The sequence below is a fragment of the Lycium barbarum genome, chromosome 4, assembly GCF_019175385.1.
Source record: "Lycium barbarum isolate Lr01 chromosome 4, ASM1917538v2, whole genome shotgun sequence".
Classification (NCBI taxonomy): Eukaryota; Viridiplantae; Streptophyta; class Magnoliopsida; order Solanales; family Solanaceae; genus Lycium; species Lycium barbarum.
The window spans coordinates 143985478-144008485 of record NC_083340.1 but is presented as its reverse complement, the minus strand read 5'-3'; the positions used below and the strand labels follow the sequence as shown (position 1 = coordinate 144008485).

At 31.2% G+C, this 23008-nt stretch overlaps 1 protein-coding gene and 1 non-coding gene across 2 annotated transcripts; both read left to right on the top strand.

Annotated features, from left to right (window-relative positions):
- The first annotated feature begins 269 nt into the window (after nucleotides 1-269).
- Nucleotides 270-351, top strand: TRNAS-GCU (transfer RNA serine (anticodon GCU)). The gene has a single exon. It is a non-coding gene; the product is annotated as a tRNA-Ser (tRNA).
- A 12935-nt stretch (nucleotides 352-13286) lies between these two features.
- Nucleotides 13287-14818, top strand: LOC132638772 (transcription repressor OFP8-like). Its single transcript, XM_060355544.1, has 2 exons — nucleotides 13287-13659; nucleotides 13999-14818. The coding sequence occupies exons 1-2, from the start codon at nucleotides 13362-13364 to the stop codon at nucleotides 14556-14558; spliced, it is 858 nt and encodes a 285-aa protein (XP_060211527.1). The 5' UTR covers nucleotides 13287-13361; the 3' UTR covers nucleotides 14559-14818.
- Nucleotides 14819-23008: the final 8190 nt, after the last annotated feature.

Genomic DNA, 23008 nt, shown 5'->3' with positions numbered 1-23008 from the left:
ATCATTATTCATTGACTTTTGAATTATGAGTCACTACCCTTCGAGTATTTCTGACTATAAAGCAGAAATGAATTTCACAAACAAAAATGCTCAGCACGTAATGTGTGGTTAGGCGCCCACGTGTTCTAATAATACCCTACATAGACAAAAATTTGGTATTTAAGTGCAGAACATTGAGCGTTCATTATTCACCGAGTTTCAAAGGCCTTAATTTGGATTATAAATTAACATAGTTGAGTAATATATTAAGAGGCAATATAGCAACAAGCGTCGCTTTGGCCGAGTGGTTAAGGCGTGTGCCTGCTAAGTACATGGGGTCTCCCCGCGAGAGTTCGAATCTCTCAGGCGACGTCATTATTTTTTTGCTTTTTAAAGTTCTTACCATATTTATTTTCTGGCTTAATTTTTATTTAATATTAAATTCAATCCTAGTGGCATTCTATTAAATATAATCTACAACATGTTACAAATCAAAGAGTGGTTTTTGGTTTAGGGAGAAATTTGCAGGTTACCATTATTTTTAATATTAAATTCAATTCTAGTGGCATTCTATTACATATAATCTACAACAACATTATATAAATCAAAGAGTGATTTTTTTGTTTAGGGAGAAATTTACAGATTGCCGAGGACATGACCTTAGATAGGAGGTTATTGAGGATATGAATTAGGATAGAAGCTTAATAGGTAGTAGAGTGTTGTCTCACTTTTCCTTTCTTACTGGTTGTCGTAGTATTTCTTATCCTTTGATTTCTGGTATCTACTGTCTTTTGTTAATTATTTGCTTAGCGTACTGTTTTGTTGTGGTGATTGTTCCTTTTTGACCTGCTTTGTTTTTGCTTTATCTTGAACCGAGGGTCTATCGGAAACAATCTCTCTATCTTTCAAGATAAAGTTAAAATCTGTGTATACTCTACTCTTCCCATACTCCACTTGTGAGATTATACTGAGTATGTTGTTGTTGTTGGATAAATTTTGAAGGTTACGAAAGCTGCAAGGATCCTAGATTTTGATTTAATAGGTTCAATATTTTGATATTTATCATCTTATTCGCTTGAAATTGTGGTTTTTTTAATCTATCTACTTATTAAAATTTTAGTATTTTTTCCATATATGCTATGTTTCGTTTAGTAAATATTGGATTTATGTAAACTCAATACTAATAATTTTTTCATAGCGAAAATCTAAAGTTAAATGAAGATTTGAGCAAATTGAGAGGCATATTTCAATGATAATTGACAAGTATACTTCAAATAATAGCGTACAAAAAACAAATGAACACTGTAACTGTAATTTTACAAACAAAAAAATGAAAAAATGTACACTTGCTGATGCGTTGCCTGTCCAATATAAATGTCAACTGGTAACTTCGTGTCCTCCATCAGTGAAAGTACATATTCGAATCAAATATTAAATAAAAAAATCTTTCATCTTGTTGTTGGCATGTTATAAAAAAAATCATTAACCAACCCTAACATGGAGATTGAATTAAAAAAAAAAAAAAAAAAAACTGTTAGTGAATACACTCAACTATACGAAGGAATTCAATATATATATATATATATACATGGAAGAAATTTTTTAAATTAACTTTTCGACGAAGATTATTCAATTGAACCTCATTTAACAACTTACCTATGCCACTGCCTATAATGCATGAGTATTTCCAGTTTCCTTATTATGTATAAATAAGATCTAGGGTGTGTTCCGTATGGAGAAAACATTATTTTTAAGAAAATATTTTTTAATATTTTCATATTCTGTTGATCAAAATTTTTGAAAAACATTTTTTCTAAGAAAACAAGTTCCTTAAAAATAAAGAAAATGATTTTCTTAATAGAAGTAGGAAAAACAAGTTCCACAGGTGGCATAACATTGATTGTGTCGTCTTCTCCGCTCTCCAACACACCTCATCTTCACCCTCACCTCGTAGCCCCCATCCCCACCACCCCACACTCCTACCCACCTCCCATAGTATTTTTCTAGATTTTATACAAATGTGTTTAGGATAATATTTTTTGTTTACGTATGAACACAAGAAAATAAGTAAGAAATTCACTTATTTTCATGAAAAACAATTTTCAAGAGTATATTCTCCATGAAAAACATTTTCCATCATACCAAACATACCCTTAAAGAGTAGGGCTGTTCACAGTTTTGGTTAAAACCAAAACCAAACCGAAAATTTAACCAAACCGAATAAAATAACCGACATTTGGTTTAGTTTGGTTTTAAATTTGAAAAACCGATAATATTTGGTTTGGTTTGGTTATGGTTATAGTAAAAAATAACCGAATAAATAACCGAACCAAACCGATAATTATATACATAAAATTTATAATTATTTATATGTATAATATTAGCTTTTCATAAATAATTAAAGATATTTTATACCTTTTAATTATTAATTTAATTTTGGTCTACTTATTTTTAAGACCCATGTCTTAAAAGAATATGTCCAACAATCCAAGCTCAACTCTAATAAGTCGTAAGCATAAGGGTTGTTTGTATTTTGAAACCTCTGTTTGACTTGTTCTTTTGAATCTAAACTGCTTTGCAAGTTTGGTCCACCTGATTTGCCAACAGCGTGTCTTTCCCTCAATATGCAGCAAAGTTCACCCTTGTGGGCTATGAGGAAAAAAGAGTTTCATAAGAAATTTGAAGAATGTAGAGAGAGAATATTTGAATTGTCACGGCTAGTCATAAACCGAAAAACCGAATCAAACCGACAATAACCAAACCGGTGGTTATTATTTTACTTGGTTTGGTTATGGTTTTAGACATTTAAAAACCGACTAAATTGATTTGGTTATGGTTTTAACCAATAACCGACCCAAACCGAACCATGAACACCCCTACTAAAGAGTGTGTATATATATATATATATATCCAATTACTTATTTAGTCATTCACTCAACTATTTTTGTAGATTACCCTTGGGAAAAAAATTTATAGAAAAATGAAAAACATTGACAAAAAAGTGTTCTCAGCTCTCAAGGAGGTCTGACTATAATGCTTCTGAACTGACCTTGCTGTATGAGCCAGTGGCGGACCTACGTTTAAGGGTACGGGTGCTGCAGCACCCACATACTTTGGCCAAAATATTTTATGTAGGCATAAATAATAATTTAGAAGTTCACGAGCACCCATTATGAAAAAGTCCCAGCGGGTGCTTACGGTATGGTATGCAAAGCTCCCTTGCATCAAGCTTATTTACGCATTTACCTTGCATGTCTAAACAATGGTTTTGCAGGAAGTTGCTATATTAGTTTTAAAAGATTGATATATATATATATATATATATATATATATATATATATATATATATATATATATATAAAATCAGGAAATTTAAAGTTGAATAATTGAATTAGACAAAGAATATATTTAAAATGATCTAATTCTTTTTTACTAGATTATCTAATTGACAGACCCCCAAAAAAGAACTACTCCAATTGACAGGCGCATTTTCCAGACTTGTTTAATTTTCTTTCCTATTTTCTTCTGGATTTGGTCAAATATTGTTTGAATTTACTAAAACATAAAAAGATAAAACTAAACGGAACTTATAAATTTTGTGATCGGTTTGTCTAGTTATAATAAAATACTAGTATTCGATTTGAATTAAAAAAATTTGATGGATTCGACTACCCGTATTTGGTCTTTGTGACCACCATAAATTTTACACTAAAATTAGTTAAGCACCCACGTGTTGTAAATCCTGGGTCCGCCACTAAGCCTGTCTACATCAGTTTCAACTGGGAAAAAAAAAAAACGATCACACGGCATGTGTGCACTTGTCCAATAAATTAGTAGAATATGATATGCTCACTTAGCTATAGTAATTAGTAACTAGTAATATATATTTTCACCTCATCAATTCTCTTAGAGAAATGTAAGGGTATCTTAAAAGAAAGTATCCTCATTGATTAGGAAGAACGTAACTTTCCTTTTTATTTTATAATGAATCATCCTTTATTCGGCTCGTAAAGAGTTAATAAAAGAGAGGGGGTTTGTGCACGTGAAAAACAGGCCTGAACATAAAAGAAGTGGATTTACCCCGGCGCGCGAGATATAATGATCATCAAGTCAGAATCATCATTATCGTTACTCTGTAATGCTCTATTATTTATTAAGTGTAGCATTTCATTATCTGTAACATTCTAAATCTCACCTATATATACTCGAAATCCTTGCAATGAGGAGCACCGAAAGATATGTCTACACCAGGTGAATTATTTTTAAGAACAGTATCACTAACGACACATCTCAAGCTAATGTATTTCTGTGATCATACTACAACAAATTCTTGCATTTAACTATGTTAAATTAATTGGTGTGATTTAATATAGACACTCTGGAATTATTTTTCTTTTATGTCAGCGTCAGATGTAGAGTTGAAATTACAAGTTCATTGTGATGCAGCAAATTTGACTAAAAAAAACTGAATAAACGTAAATAATTGACTTCGAAATTAACAAATTAAATGTAATTAATATGATAAAACCCGAACTAGAACACATAAAATTCTAAATTCCAATCTGCTTCTGTTTTGTGTATTGTGCATTTGTGCACTATCAACATTCAATGGAGAGAATCTAGTATTTTATACCTTAATATATTGAGTTGCCATTGATACTATTTTATGTGTACCAAACGACATATATAGTCATCACCAATTCAATAATTCTTCAGCAGTATCTTCACAGGCAAATGACAAATAATACTAATTTTTTGGTCGGGTGGTCAAGGAGAATAAGCAAACATTGTTTCACTATTTTCTCTGAGGGGAACAAAATATGGACAATCAATTCTCTACCAAATTTTTTTAAAAAAAATAAATAAAGGAATGCTTCTGACTGGTGATGCAGAGATTAATGCAATGAATTGTTACATAAAAATCAAGCTAAAGAAGATGAGTGCAATATCTTGAACTATAGGAAAATATACTAATATACATATTACAAATACAAATAACTAGCTAGGGAGGTTTTATGAAATGCTCTAAAATAAACTATGGGTTCAGAATATATATACACCTTCTTTTAAGTTTTTCAAATTTCAAGCCATTAATTATGACCTCATGCGTCATATCAAGTACTCCCTCCGTCCCGTTTGAACATAACAACTTATATCAAAATTAATGATTCGACGAAACGAGTATGAAGATGATACAATGATGACATGGGGCTCAGTTTATTACCTTTAGCATGCCAAAGGTAGCTTAGAGACGCACACGAACAAGAAAAAGCTAGTTCTTGATTTCAATGGCCATAAATGTTCAGCTATGCGGGTGACAAACAGTTAATCTCAGAAATTGACATCTCGGTCGTGGCCTATGCCACGGGAATCTTAGTTCGAGGGAAGATCGTGTCATGGTGATAGGCCACTTAGCTAAAGGAAGATATTGTTGAATGTGCCAACAAAATCCCATAGTGGTAGTTAAAAAAATGTGAAGTTATATATAAGGTGCAGGGATATAAGGTCTCTTGGGGAAAACAACGCAGGTTTGATCTAAAACAAATAATTGAAAAGTTACATATTTGGCCGGTTGTCTAAAAATAATTACATTCGCTAGCTAAATATATAAAAAGATATAGAGCCCGTTTGGATTGGCTTATAAGTTGCTTATAAGCTGTTTTTAGCTTTTTTGAGTGTTTGACTAGTAAGCTTAAAGTCATTTTGTGCTTAAAATAAGCTCAAAAAAATAATTGGATCCATTTGACTTAGCTTATCTAAAGCAGCTTATAAGCTGAAAACAACTTATAAGCCAAAAAAAATAAGTTAGACTACCTCCACTTATTTTTTTTAGCTTATAAGCTGCAAACAGCTTATAGGCATGAGCCCATCCAAACAGGCTCATAGACTATTTTGTATAACAAAATATATATTTTATAAAAATTATACATTTACTCGATATTATATTGGTGTACAGCTATTTATGTTAGTTTCTATAAAACATATTAAGAGTAGATTTAGGCTAGCCTTAACTCAATATTTCTATTAAAAAAAATCAAAGAAATAATTTGGTGTGTAATTAAAAACTGTCATATAAAATGAAAGGGATGGTGTATTGACTAATGGTAGGACAGGTAAATAAGATTTTAACTTCAAAATTTTCAGAGCCCATTTTGCTAGCTGACATACAAAAGCATCAAATCAAAGGAAAAATCAAGAACCAATGTCAAAGGCCATATATTTATTTTTCTTGGCATTCAGCTGAATTCAACTTCAGAAAGCTGAACCCATCAGTTATGAGAAGTGTCTCCTAGCTTTTGTATTTACTAATTAATTACAAAATTCAAGTTGAAGTGTGTCTGTTTGTTTTTGGTAGCTTCTATGATTTCAAGATGCTCTTGAGAGTTGAGAGAGTAGAAGATGTAACTCTATATTTAAATAAACATTTAAACTATATATACAGACTCTAATTTTTTTTTTTACTACACCAATATCATAGATTGCTACTAAAAAGGGGAATTTACTACTGACATTTTTGTCAAAATTTTGATTTTTTTTTTAATGGAAAGTCCGTTGGAAACATTTCCGACTAGTAAACTTTCGTCAAAATTTTCATTTTTTAGTAGTGGAGATTAACCTATTATAAAATACTAATTATCATTTTTGTAGGTTATCAATTAATGGTTTTATAGAAATTCATTTGTAGTTACCTTGTAAGTAACTTAATCGGACAATTACATTTGTAGAACTTAAACTCATTTTCTATGCGTTTTTTATTTTTTTGGGACTTAGCGAGATAATTACTTAGCTATATCGGATGTTTACATCAATCTAATTTAATTTATTATGAGTCATTATTAAAAACAGAAGTTTTTTTTCCACCGACATTCAGTAGGAAATTTGTGTTATAAAACCTTAATTTCTCACTTCATTTCCACCGAACCAGTTCTCTAGAAAAACGCATGATGTCGGAAACATGTTCCCATTAAAACGCTGGGAAACTTTCTAATTTTTCAGTGTGAACACACTACTATTTAGGTTTTTCTCACCGACATTCAGTGGGAATAACAATTGAACACTTTTTAGTGAGAAATTTCAATAGAAAAATAGTGATTTTTAATAGCGAGTAATTGATTTAATAAAGTGAAAATATGAAGCAGTTAGCCATATATAAATGGTAGAAATTTATATTCAAACACATATGATGTATCTATTCATCAATTCATTTGAAGTGAACGGTCGATAAAGTCAACTTTTTACCCTTAAGACTGAGGTTAATGCAGTACCCTCCAAGATAAACAGTTCCTTGCTGAGGCAGTAAACTACTGAGCAACAGGACATAAGCACACTGACAAAGATTCCAATATACGGAAGTTTAATTAATTACTATACCATATTACTACCATATAGGAACATGGAAAAGGTGACAATATTACCTTTGTCTTCCCATCTTGAATCTCATATTTCAAAATGATTCAAGTGTATGTAAAAAATAATTCCTACTCCTACCGTTAAGCATTTTATAATGTGATAGTAGATTAATTATCTATTTTTAATTTATTAGATTATCAATCCATGATTGTTAGTATATAAAGTGAGTTTATGTTCTTTGCATTGATGTGGTAAATAAATTTTAGATAATTACCCTATAATAACAAGGTAACTTTTTTAAATCAAGCTTAATAATAAATTTAAAATTAGTGAAATACTAACGTGTAATAATCGGTTAGATTAAGTTAATAGTATAAGAAATTTTTTACGTTGCCTTCGCACACTACTAGAAAAAGTGGATTTTCCCACCAACATTCAATGGGAAATTTGTGCTATAAAACATTATTTTCGCACCTCATTCCCACCGAACAATCACACTGGGAAAATGCATGGTGGAAAAAAAGTTCTCATTGAAATGCTGGGAAACTTCATAATTTTTCCATGTAAAAATTCTAATTACTATTTATGTTTTTCCTTCTGACAGTCAGTGGGAATAGCCAATGAAAGTTTTTCAGTGGAAAAATAGTGATTTTTTAGTAGTGGCATATAAGTTAAACTCATATAAATATATTTGTAATTACCTTATGATTTTCACGACCCAAGCACATGACACGTATTGTCCGATTTGGCCTAACAGATCTCACAGATTTGTCTCTTATGCAAAACCATCATCAAGCTCATAAGCATGCGTACCATGTGAACTTGTGTTATATATATATCTTATCAAACTCTTCAATTTTTCTTTCCCATTTCGATGTGGATTCGCCTAATTAAGATATTTTCAGTGCGCCTCTTCTTTAGAAGCTTCTCAACATAAAAGTTTGTCAGTCCTTCTCTGTAACTCGCTCTTGTCGGCCAGCCCTCCATCATGAACGTCACGACAATTAGCGACCCGTTATGTAAATATATTTAGTACATAAAACATAAAATCACAAAAAAACAAAAACATAGAAGTGTTCTTGGGAAAAAAGTTGGGGATTGTTTTCCATGATGAGAAAGAGTAGTACTCAAGGGGTTTCTTATTTGGATCTTAGTGAAATTATAATCTCAAGCCTTTGGGAATATCATTTTTTGGGGATATTATTGTTTTTGTTACTTGCGAAAGTGATCAAGAAGAGTTGTATTGCTTCTTTTGCAACTCCATTGGGCATCTACTGTGAAATAGTTATTTGAATCTTTGGGATATATCTCTACTAGTGAAGTAGCCCGCGCTTCGCGCGGAACAACTACGACATTAATATGTAAAGGATATAATTGATCCTATTATTAATTTTCTCAAGATAGAATAGAGTAAATTTCTTATATATATATATATATATATATATATATATATATATATATATATATATATATATATATATATATATATATATATATATATATATATATATACATATAGTAATTAATTTTATATTAAATAAAATTTATAATATATTTTTTTGTTTCCCATCCGGTGTCCGGTATCCGTATTGAAATCCAACTATATTCAGATTTACACGGCGTAGGGTCCCATTCGAGGGAAAGCGCTCCCTACTAAGAATTTTTTCATATTCAAGGCTCAAACCCTAGACTCTGGTCAAGGGAAGCGCAGCCCCATCCGCTGCACCACATTCTTTGATAGTATAATATCCTTTATTAAAAAGTAGACTTAGATGAACTGTGTTTGCCTTAGCAAATTTTTTAAAACAGAGAAATGAAGATGTACACTTACATATAAGTTTTATAGACATTTGTTTATCTAAAAACTGTTTTTGACTTCAGATCTAATAGATCAAATTTAACATTTTATGTTAGTTTATTTTTTGACACTTACTTTTATATTTTTTCTCTGTTTTTCATTCTAAACTAATAATAACAACAACAAAAGAAGAATGAAAGGTAAAAATAAAATTAAAACTGAAAAAAGTATAATCTGAAATTCACTGAATTAAATCGTAAGAATCTCGTATATATTTAGTCAAATCCGTTTTCTTTTCCTTTTTTTCTCTTTGTTTTTCATTTTCTTTCTTAGTTCCCTACCCGCTCATTTTTCATAAAAATGTCAAATTCGTCTATGCCCAAGTGGAGGAGAGCAGTGTAAATTCAATATATAATTACAATTCTTTTATTGTATATACTCACGAAAATACTTCTTAAATAAATAAACACTAAAAAATATTTGAATTTCATTATTCATTTATATCTCTCACACGAGAGCATGCTTGTCAGTTGCACCTTGGATACTCTTGTTGTCTTGTACTTTTAGTTTATAACAATTTTGAGAATACAATTGTGTGGTTTAGTTTTTTAACAAAATTGAAAATTTTAAGTTTTTTTTTAAATTTATTTCAATTAGATATTTTTAGAAGATAAAATCATAAATAACCACTATTTCATTAAACCATCACTTAAACCTAAAATATGATTAAAACGTATCATCTGTGACAGAACAATTAAATTATTTCATCAAAATATATGTACTACCAGTTAAATGGTCTGATTGTGATTTTATTTTTTCAAAGAGCGCCGAAGTATTTTGGAAAAAGAATAATAACTAAAAGTTAAGGGATATACCATAATGAATGAAATAAACAGATTTTAGAGCCTTCCATTTCTACTACCACCTTTAATTTGTATTCCTTCTTCCATTATTTCTTTGTTAGTCAATTAATTCTTGTCTTAATATATATAGAGAATAATTAAGAAAATAAAAGTTAGGAATTCGAACATCTTAAAGATAAAATCTCTCTTCAATATTCCTTTTGAACATAAAATTAATGCGAATCTACATAAAGACGAAAATGAAGTATGGAATTGCATTTATAAATTTTTGAGATTATAACATTACACGAAGACCTCAAGAATTGTCTTGTCTCTTCCGTCTTTCAACTATATTTTACTCCTGCTTGAATCACCTAAGAACTCAAGCAAACTCCTTTAAGGTCTTCATCCTATAAGCGACAAAATGGAAAAACATCGGGTACATAATATTAATTTCGATAAATGGTAGAAGAAAATCGAAGCATATTTAATTGAATCATAATTCTTAGACTTCTGCTGGAGTAAGGAAAGGAAAAAAATGTAACAATAAAAAATTTGCAATAACACAAAAATTAAATAGAAAGATCTGTGATAAAACAAATCAATCTAATTATATTAGAAACAAAACAACAATGTAGGGAAACAAATAATCCGGCAAAAATAATATTACTCCCTCAATTCGTTGGCAGAATTAAAAAACACAATATCACTCTATCATATGCAAGAAATTTAACTGGATGAACAAAATGCAACTCCTCTTTCCGACTTAAATAGTAGAAGAATGCTTATGCTCTATTGATTAAGAATTTATATAGAAAACAGTTACAATGACTTTATTAGAGAGAGCTAAAGAAAACAAACGGATAGAGAGGTGGAGGAAAAGGTATATTAAAATAATTAAGAGGTGTAATTAAGAGAATTAAGAGAGTGGCTTTTGAATTATTTAGTAGTAGCATTTGATTTTAAAATAAAAGAAAATCCAAAAAAAAAGGAGAAAAAAAGATAAATAGCATTCTAGGCGATAGAGAGATGCCACATCACCTTATCTATGCCTAACTTTATATTATATATAGATTTTTGGGTTAGATGTCTTTTCCAACAAAAATAATAATAACCTTTTGTCAAAAGGTCCCCACCTTATTAATTTTACCTCAGTTATTTAAACGTAACAAAAACTTACCATCCAACGTAAATTAGACTAATAGGTCATAGTAATAAAATAGTAGAAAAGCTATAAAACTCGTGATGTGAAAAAAAGCATAAAATGAAAGGTTAGCATTTCTAAAAACGAAAATTTATAGTAATGAAACCAAAATAAACTGAAAATCCTTAAAAAAGAAATAGGAACAATGATCAAGCGGCAATGCACCCACGTCCAAGGGTATGGCCTAGTGGTTAATGAAATAAGTTTACAACCATGAGATGTCAGGTTAAAAACACTAGATGGTTTCTTCCCATTTATTTCAGCCTTGATGGATAGAGTTACTCGATACCTGTGCTGATGATACCCCGTAAAATTAGTCAAGATGCACGCAAGCTGACTCGTACACTACAACTATAAAAACAAAAAAGGATGATCAAGTGATAATATGAAGGATATAGAGGATTCAAAGAGCAAGGTTTTGTTGGATTTGAAATATGGTTTAGTTTTTGGGAAAATAGGGTTATGTGATTTTTTTTCCATACTTGATTTTGATATACTTTGTTTGGGTCGGGGGTTTATCGGAAATAGTTTCTCTACCTTCACAAGGTAGGGATAAGGCTGTACCACCCTTCACAGACCGCACATGTGGATTACACTGAGTATGTTGTTGTTTCCTTTACTCAAAAATATTTCTCAAAGTACAATCAGTAGTGATGAAAAGAGTAGAAATTTTTTCCGATTAGGTTCTCCGGGAGCTAGGATTTATCATCAAAGTTACGAATTTTGAAGAACTTAATAGCTTTAGTTGTAGCTTTGTATTCGTGCTAAAAATATATGTAGAAATAATTTATTTCGAACCCAACTGGTGTCATGTCCTAAAATTCGATTTAAAAATCCTGAATTTGCCTCTATAAGTACTTCTTTTTACAAAATAACTAAACAAATAAATATTCACGTTGTTTAAATTTGAAGAACTTCTTCGAGCATTGTAAAATCTATTTTATTCATACTATAAGTGAGTTGGATCCTGTTTTTCGGCGGAATTATTTCATTGACTACATATTGTCCTTTGATCTTTTACTTACTATATTTATTACTTTATTGTTTCTATTTGGGACGTTATTTAGTTGGATCATAAATTAATGGGGTGATTTATTCTTTTATTCATTTCGATTACGTTTTAAAAAGTCCGTTTAGCAATCTCCTTTGCAGTTTGAATTCAAAATATAAACGAGTACTTCTCATTTAATTTGAAAATTTCCACCACTTGGTCCCCTACATTCTAGACTTCTAGCAATTTAATATAGCATGTTACTATGTTAGGTGTTCGTGTTAAATTGATAGTGATACCTAGCTAATTACAAATAAAACAATTAGCTATAGTTCAAACTATTTACTAATTTGCTGCTACTGTAGTTTTTTTTCTCGCCCCGTGTCTGCTATTCGTATTAAGGCTGCGACTAATCTAAATTTGTCAAAAAACCAAGACTCCTGCCTTTATATGGTAGCTTAACTGTTAAGTTATTCATTGAGGCTTGATCAGTGCATAATTTTTTTTATCAATATATTTTAACTTATTATATCATGTAACTTATCTTATTCTTTAGGTCATCAGACTTTTTACGAGGGTTTACCGATATTTATCTTTTAGGCGACTTGTGAGTGTGTAAGAGTTGAATTCCACTTAATATTGTTACATTTGTATTTAGTTTAACTTTTATTTAATGATAATAACTACAAAATACAGATAGCTATCAATAAATGAAACAAATTGTTGAAAATATGACAAGTTGCGCGTGATAGCATAAAAAAAATATTTACAATACATATCGGTGTATAAGAGTTACTATAAGTTAAATTAATTTGAATTTATTTTTAAGCTCCACTTTATATTTTTGTTATGTTATCTTAATAATAATGACAATTGCTGTATTTTTTTTTCTCAACGCCCTCTATGCATGAAACCTTTTTTTCTGATTTCAGGGAAAAAGTTAAGGTGGACTAACTTAGTGAGCTGAGGTTGAAATTTGGGTGTAATAAAGGACAAGAAAAAAGACAAAAGAACAGCAAAAAGTTGCATTATCTGACCCTTTTTAAATTCCTCATTTTTGAAAACTGTTCTCTTCATGATCAGTTACTTTATATATAATCTCCCACTCATACACTGATAATTGTATAATAATTCTAACTTCAAAAAAAGAAACCTCCCTCTTCTTCCTCTTCTTTGTTCTTTCTTTTATCCTCTCAAATGGAGAATAGATTTAAAACGAAAATTTCTCGAATGTTTAAAACCTCATTAGGTTCATGCAAATCTAAGAACATTTCTGATGCTATTGATACCAATAAACCAGGTTTTAGCCCTCAAAATCACCAAAATTATCAATTTGTTGAACTTTTCTCTCCAAAACCTCGTCCATTTCCTTCCATGTGTACACCAAAGTGCCCTGAAAATTTCCAAACACAACAAAGATGTCTACTTTCAAACAATGGCATACGCAGAAACTTTTTGCAAGCAGCCGCATCGGTCTACTGTCACAATTCGACTTGTAAGTGAGTTCCGGTGTGATATTTTGTTGATTTTAAGGCTTAGCTTCTTGTCTCAAATTTAAGCGTTATCGACCTAATGTTATATCTTTGTACATCACTTTTTAGCAAAGTATATGTTTACACGTACATAGAAGAAAAGAGATGAGTTCTGCGAACCAGAAAATATTTTCATAATCATATCTCGCTTATAAATATGATAATAACCATTAGTAGAGTACCTGATAAAAAATGGTACTAACTAACATGTTATAACCGGTTAAAATTACATGATAATATAAAATATTTTTACTTTGTTAACGCATATTGCTTAAATGTGTAAGATTTTTTCTTTTTTACAGCTGATACAAATGGACGAAAGTGTCCTCCTGCATCACCCATATTACCTCAGGAGTACTCTCAAGAGAAGTGCAACTTCAACTCCATGACCAAATATTATCAAAAGAAAACCAAGAAAAAGAAAAAGAAGTCCAAGAAAATGACAAACTCCAAGATTAAAAAATTTGGGTTTGATCAAGAATTTCCAAATTTTGATTATAAGGGTCTTTTCAGTAGTGATGAAGAAAGTGAATATGATGATGACAATAATAACCTTTTCTCATCAAGGTCATTTACTAGTTCTGATTCATCAGAATATTCTCTCCGGCAAAAAACACGGCGGAGGAGGGTGGCGAAAGGCGGCGTAAAAGGTAGTCTTGCGGTGGTTAAGAAATCGAGTGATCCTTACAGTGATTTTAAGGATTCAATGCTGGAAATGATTATGGAAAATCAAATATTTGCTGCAAAGGATCTTGAAAATATGTTGGAATGTTTTTTGAAATTAAATTCACAACATCATCATGGGGTTATTATTGAAGTTTTTACTGGGATTTGTGAAGCTTTGTTCTCTAGCTTGTCTTAGGGGAAAAAAATCAAGAAAATGTAATATGTTTTCTTATGCAACTTTTTTTTTTGTGTTTTAGTAAGAGTAGTTAGTGTTCATGTTGCTCGTGACTCTTCAAAAATATGATTTGCTGCATATCGAATTTTTCATAAGTGGGTATTTTGGATGAACCAATATTGATAAGGCAAATTTTTTAGAGAATCTAAGCAACATATGTTAGTGTACCCTAACCACGGTTTAGAGGTTTATGCTTTAATGTAATTATATTTGATCATGTATCCTTGTCCTTCTATTTCTTCTTTCATTAAGTCACGGTGATCACTTGGCTTGAAGTAGTTTATTTTTCTAAATTGGCACTTACAATACTTTAATAATTTATCTAAAAATTTAATTTATAACATTATCAGTAAAAAAAGTTACACTAAGATATTTTTCTGATTACTAATTCACTTATTGGAAACTATTACCTGTAATTATTTCTTAAATGATCTGATAATAAATTTTTTTAAAACTAGGTGTATGAAAGTTAAAAACCCTTTTCTAGATGAGATTTATGAATAATGTATTTATTGTGTAAAAAATAGCTACACAGTCAGATACATATAAGGTAATTTTAGATAAATTTTCATGATAAGTATTGATAAGCAGATAAAAATAATAATTAATATATTATTACAAATTAAATTACAAAAAAATCTCACCCTGAGCATATATTACTTTAGTAAAATTTATTTGGAGAGGCAGTCCGTGAGAAGATTGTAAAAAGAGTAAATCAAAAAAGCTGAAGAAAAGGTGAGAGCAGAGATTGGATAATAGACTGACACTATGAGAAGAGGGACAAAAAATGACAAAAAAATATTTTCCTGGATGGTTCTAAATGGTGTTTCACTTTACAAAACAGTTGATTGATGATGGAGATTAATTAATTGTATTTATCTCATTTTCTTTCAAATATTTTGACTTATGAAACTCTCTTTTGCACAAAATTCAAACTGAAAATAAGGAAGACAATGAAAAAGAGAGAACATTACAGAGACAGGTCTAAATTTTTTAATTTATGAGTTCAAAATTTTAAAAGAGACAATATATTGAATTTTGAATGATTTATTAGTATATTAAATAATATTTTTACATAATTATGAGATTTTAGTCAAAGTTGTTAAATTCTGCCGAAACCGTTATTAGAATTGCAGTACGTTTTAAAGAGGAAGAGTCAATACTTACTTTTCAAATGATTCAATTATTCGAGGAGCGTTTTGTGTATTGATTTTGACTTGTAACGTAAATGCCACCTTTTTGTTTTATAATGTGCCATTTTTTCCTTCAATAATTGAAAGTTTAATGAGGATTCAAATAAGAGAATTGAATGCATTTATTAATTAGTACTCCCTCGGATCCAAAAAAGAGTTCACTTAGCCATTTGCGCATCCCTTAAGACCCCTTATGAAAATACTAACTCCTAGACAAAAATATATAATTTGACTAAACTATCCCTAATTAAATAGACATTAGGATTTGATCATATGACACTTAATAGGGGCAAATATGAAAAAAAAAAACAAGGTTAATTCTTTCTTGATTTGCTAAGTGGACTCTTTTTTTAATCCGGAGGGAGTACTATTCACCTATTTATGAATTAAAAAGTAATGATTAGGTATATTTATTCGAAGTTTGAATTCCTTTGAAAATCAATGTCTTTCTTCTTCTTCCCCCCCCCCCCCCCCCGAAAATTTTGTTGTGCCTTATTAACCAAACAATAACAATTGTCGGTAAGAAAACGAAAATCGATTTAAAAAAATCACAACTTGATTGGTTTGTTAGCATTTGTTAAATTAATGGATATGTTCCTGATTATATTGTATGAAACATGAGGACAATATATTTCTAGCATCGTACTAAAAACTATTACGTATTATATTTTATTGTTGGTATGTAAAAGAGACAAAACACATTAGTATGCATTAGGTGAATATACTTTGTTCTATTCTGTAATGTTATGAAACAAAATTAGATATACAAGTCCTACATATATTCCATTTGTTTCCAATGTGTCGAAAAACAAGGAGGCAAAAAGGTACAGAAATTTAGTAAGGTACCGTTCAACTCCAAACATAAAATGACATAATTAAGCACTAATTAGTTGGTTTTATTGATGTCTCCATAAACTACTGATAGTATTAAAAAGAAATTACACTACTAGTAAGTTTTATTGCACTAATAGTATAAAAACAAATTTACAATAGTACCATAATATAACATGTTATAGTAGGTTAAAAAACTGTTTTCAAATTAACTATATTAGGCATTGATAGGAAAAGTTACTTATTGTTGTAAGAAGATTAAACTTGTCTTACATAGGGCGTGTTTGTACAAAGGAAAATATTCTCACAAAAAAGGTTTTACATGAAAAATAATGATGGAAAAGACAAATAATTTGAAAAGTTTGAACTAATGAAGCTAAGGTTGTGAGGTTCATAAAGTCTGAAAATCCAAATTTTGCCAGTTTCCACTACCACAAAGCATTGAAAAGGACATGTCATTTTTTACCACTTTACAATAAGAAACTGAAATGTCTGCTTCAAGTAATTAATTAAAAGGCACTACTACTGCAATAGGGTAATAGTGGCCATGTTTTTCCATAAAAATACAAATGAAAAGGAAGACACAATGGAATTAGAAATACTGAGAGGAATTGCTTCACAACTTCAGAGAGAATGATACCAAGATCATTAACTGAATAAAATATTAAAGATTTGCAGACCTATGGCCTGGAAAACTTTAACTGCTTAGCCCTTGTTTCTGACCGCTTGAAAGCAATGTAACATTATACATAGATATAGGGCCAATGGGCACATTTGGAACATAGATTTTGTAGACTGTTTTTTAGGTTTTTTTTTTTTGGGTTAACATTCCATAACATTCCTCTTTGAGTAATTGCATGCAGGCTATATTCAAAATTCAAACAGGAAATTTATATGCAAATAGAAGAATGACAGGTTTGATTTTATTTTATTTTTAAAAAGATTTGCATTAATTGGTGGGGTATTTTATTGGGGCTTGAAATGCTGAAAAATAGCAGAAAAAGCTCATGGGCTATGAGGCCTTTTTATTGGGGCTTGGATGATGATGATGATGCAGAGGTATATTTATGTTGTATTTTCAGTATATTTAGTTCGTTTGTTTTTTTTAGTTCAGTTATTACAGATCTGTGAATTAACCAGATCTATATTTTATGTGCATTTTAAGTATATTTTCTATTGTTATTTCTTTACACATGTTTCTTCAGTTAATTCGTGTTTATTGTTCTTCACCATAACTGTAATTTTTAAGATTTTTAAGTATATTTGTATATATATATATATATATATATATATATATATGAATATACTGAAAATATAATGACATATATTGACTGAATATATAAATTACAGAACTGTAATAACTGTCAACAAAATATATATATATATATATATATATTGTTGAATTACATTATATTTTTTCATTGTCAATCACTGTTTTGTTTTATATTTGTATATATTTTTAGTTGATCTCTTTTTTACCTGATTGTGTTCACTGTTTTTTGTCAATCATACGTGTTTTTTGGCATGTTGTTTCAGATATCTAAATTTTTGGTTACCAAGCACCCTGCTGTGGCACCATCTATGTGTAGATACACGAATGTTAATGTAATGCAAGATATTAGAGGCAAACTAACAGACCCACAGATGGATATGTTTAGGAATTCTTGTTTTGGTAAATATCTTATAATGCAGCAATTGGATGTACAAGCACAGATTTTTCGGTGCTTTATGGTCAAAGAACTTAGGGGCAGTACATATAGGTGCTTTACATTTGAAATAAATGGTAAAGTTCTGCGTTTTGGCCTTAGAGAATTTGCATTGATCACTGGGCTAGATTGTGTGTCTGATGAAAACGATTTTGTTTATGATAACTCAAAATTGAATAGGCTTACGGTTGAATATTTTGGTAGAAATGAGGAGAACCAACTGCCAGTTAAAAGACACGAGCTTATTGAGCGTTTCAATAAAACAGTTTGGGATGATAAAGGGGATGACGCAGTCAAGATGGCAATATTGTATTTCATAAATACGTGAGTACATTGTGGTGAGCCAAACTCAACAAACATACCAAGGATCCATTTTGATGTTGTAGAGGACGGGAGATATAATGAGTATCCTTGGGGTAAAGATTCGTTTAGAGGGTTGGTTGTAAGCATCGGGCAGAAATATGCTGATTTTAAGAAATATTATAGGATTCATGGGTTGCCACTTGCTATGCAAGTCTGGTTGTATGAATGTTGCTCAAAAGTCCCGTCCACCATTGCAATTAAGACAGGGAATTTAGTTCCTAGAATTTTGAACTGGCGGACTACGGAAGGAAAACCAGAATTCAAGAGATTGATGGATGGCATGTTCAGAGACGACAAAAACCCGGTAAACCAGTTTTTTAACAAACTGAACAGTTATATTTGTTTGTGTCCTTTACCATTTAATTGTTTTAATATGTTTGTTTTTCATGGTATATTTTGATTATATTTTGACTATATTTATGAAGTAAGTCATTTGTGATCAATATATTTTGACTATATTTTCCTCATATTTTAGTATGTTACCAATGTAGATATATATATATGGTAATGTAGTTTCTATATATGTTGTTGTTCACAGTCTTGTAGATTTGAGGAAGTTGTGCCAACACCCCATGAGTTGGAAACTCTTAATTTGCCTCCTGTTGCACATGATATACCAGACGTCAAACATGGAGTTGATGGTGTACATGGTACTGATTTGGTAGACGATGATTACGATGATTTTAGTACCACACCACCGCATCTGTCCAGTGGCAAACAGCAACAAAGGAGTGCCAATTCTGATTCCCCGCGATGCAAGAAACGGACACAGTTTCCCATTTCTGTTTCTCCTTCCAGGAAACAACCATCACGGAAGGAATCTCGGATAAAAGGGACAAGGAAACCAGATGCACCTACAGGACCCGGAACAAATGAGTTTAAACTGATAAGGGAAGAGATTCAGATTTTCAAGAAAGAAGTAGGCGTTTTGTTTTCAATATGTTTTTGTTACTTCATATTGCTTGTGTCAAGTAATTAACAATTCTAATTCTATTTTTTGTGTTTCAAAACTGTAGGTGTTTGACTACATGGATAACAACTTCAAAAAGTTGTTACATGCAATAAAGGGCAATCAAACACCAGATAAGATAAAAATCAAAACTAAAAGTTATGTTCATTAAATACATTACAGGCATTAACAAGCCGATTTCCTTTTTTATTAATAAGATATTTTTTTTGAAGCTCGCTGATAGAAAAGCCCCGTCACATCAACATGATGTTGGCATACAACACTCACATGAGAAAAGTCAACGTCATCGTTCTGATAAAGGCACACCAACTGTTAACGACGTAGTCGAAGACAACATGGTAAAAATGGAAATTATTAACTTTTTAAGTTCTTTTGATATGTTTATTGGAAGACTTTATATTTATTTATTTTTTGGAAAATTTTAAAGGTCGGAGACACAATGCTGCAAGCTGACTTACATACTGATGGTGGGATTTCTCAAGTCAATTGATACGCTCAAATTACACCTATTAATGGTATAACGCGGACGTTATCAAATATAGTAACCCAACAAGGTTGGGATCGAATCCCACAGGGAATATGGTGTGAAAAGGTTACTAAAGTCGTAGATGCTAAGTTCTAGGTCTAATGTCTTAATCCGATAATTTTGGTAAAATTAGGTTTTTCTATAACAAATTGCTAAACTATTGCTTTGGTGGAAATTTATGGTAAAAGAAACTAAGGTTGTGTCCCCGCTAGATAGGGTGCATGATCATGGGTATTGATCTTGATATACTTATAATGGATCATTATGTGAATGCACTTAATCTCTATGTGAATCTCTACTATTTCCCAATAAATAAAGATTATGTCTTTCTATGATTTTCCCAAATATAAGAAAGTAACCCTGAAGAACGATTAATTATGCCAAGTAAATTCTTCTTATTCCTAAGTGAATTTATTAAACAAAGTTTAAAGCTTTGAGTTCTTGTTAATTATTCTTACCAACCCTAATTATTTCCCCAAATAAATCAAGGTTTATGGCTTTAATCAATGTTTGCAACCATTAATTATGAATGAAGAATGAAGAATAATAAAACCCTAATAATCCATTATGTGTATATCATTCACAAACCCAATCACAAAACACCCATCATTGGGTTCACAACCCTATTAAGGGAATTTAGCTACTCATGACAAAGAACAAGAAATAAGAAATTGAAGAATTCATAAATGCTTACTTTGGAAGGAAGGAGGAATTGATAATACTTGAATTGATGTTTGAATCTTCAAAAACTAGAGAGAATTTAATGTTCTAAGTCAAGAGAGAAAAATATAATAACTGATAACTATTAAAACCCTACAATGACTATTTATAAGTTTTGGAAATATAAAAGTTACAGATTTGCACTTTGGTCCCGTCATTACGAAATACGGTCCGTAAATCACTTTACGGACCGTAAAGTGGTTTACGCCCAAGTCATCTTCTCAGTTGTGTGCAACTTCAACCTTCTGGAATACGGACCGTAAACTGAAATACGGTCCGTAAACAGAGCTCGTAAATCACCATCTTCTCAACATGCCTTTCTGGTTCTGTTATCCTTTAATACGACCATGGAATACGCCCGTATTGTAGAATACGGACGTAAACTGCATTTATGACCTGGTTCTGCACTTCAACTGTTATTATGCCAAATCTGTTCCGTTACCTGAAAAACACTAAAAAACCACATAAAATCACATAGGCTTGCTTAAAAACAAGTAAAACTTATAGCCAAAAAGCATCGATTGTGGCGTAAAATCACGCCACATCAACACCCCCAACTTAAAGTATTTGCTTGTCCTCAAGCAGGCCATACCACACAACGACTCAATCTAACACCTAGACATCACAGAATAACAATATTTACATTGGTTTTGACTCGGAACTTCTGGCATGCATGTTTTCCTTCAACTGACCACCCCAACTGTCTATTGTAAAGCAATATACACAACTTAAGAACGTTATGAATAACTATGAAGCTTCAATACATGACATTACATTATCGAACATATTATGATGCACACAAACGCTACTTTCGGCAGTCACTTTATTTTGTTCAATTCTCATCCTTATGCCCTCACATAGACCAAAGAATGTCCCAACACACATATATACAACAATAATGGGACGAAGATGAAAGAGAAGAGAAAAACACTCACACTCACAAAGAATTCATATCTACACATGCAAATACCATAGGCTTGCCCTTATTTTCTATGTTCTCATCCTAGGCTCGTTCAGTTGTGATCACATTAGGACTTGTTTCGGCTTGTAATGTAGGCTTAGAGACGGGTAGGATACTTTTTGGGTATTAGTGACTCACCCTCCTTGACACTACAACATCTCTTTACCTTGATTCGCCTCTTTTCTTTCCAACCCCTTTATTTTCTTTCACGTTTTCGACCTCGATGTGGTTTTATTCCTATCCAACTAGCAATTCTTTTTGTGTTTCAATTTTCTGATTTTTTATTTTATTTTTTATATTAGTATCAAATACCACATCGACTCTCTACTAGCAAATTCCACCACCCCCAACCTTTGTTCTCAACATCTACTTCACATTTAATTTACCTCCAACTTAGGCGCTTTGCCTCGTCTATCTATTAGCATCAAGGAGGAAACGGGTGCGAAGATGGATAAATTTCACAACGGGTGAGGTTTCATTCGGCTAGCCAAGAAAAAGGTCAAAAGGCTCAAAAAGGGAAACTAGTGATATTTTCAGCTTTTGGTGAGGCTTATTTAGGCAAAGTGACTTATTTACACAAAGAACGCCTAAGATCATTTCACAACCAAACTAACTTTCGAATTTCAAACAAGACCAACCAGGCAAGTTCTAGATTATACATGCGTAAATAGAATTAAACTAACAACTCACACACACATCGGCATAAGGACAATCATTTTTACACTTGTGACCTCCTAAGTAGTCATTCATCACACCCAATACCCCAAAAATCACAATGTCATATAAATAATCAATCATGTCAAACAATAACTGTTCTAAGTATGCATTTTTCAAATTTTCTAAGGGGTCCAAAATTTTCAACAAACCACAACACATGCCATCAGTTACAAAGTAACACCAAATAAGTCAAAATTATTCTACTCAGCCTAAGTAACATCCTAAACATGCCAGTTTCAACAAAATAAAAACTCCCCTCAGGAAAAAGAACTCTGGCAAAGAAAAGCCGAGGGGGTTCCTAAACACATATTTACACTACCCTACTATCAATTAGTCCCACCCCCAACTAAAGAATCAAGCACTGTCTCAGTGCTTCAATGATAAGAACGAGGGAGAAGAAGTTGTGAACATCTCATGACTGGCC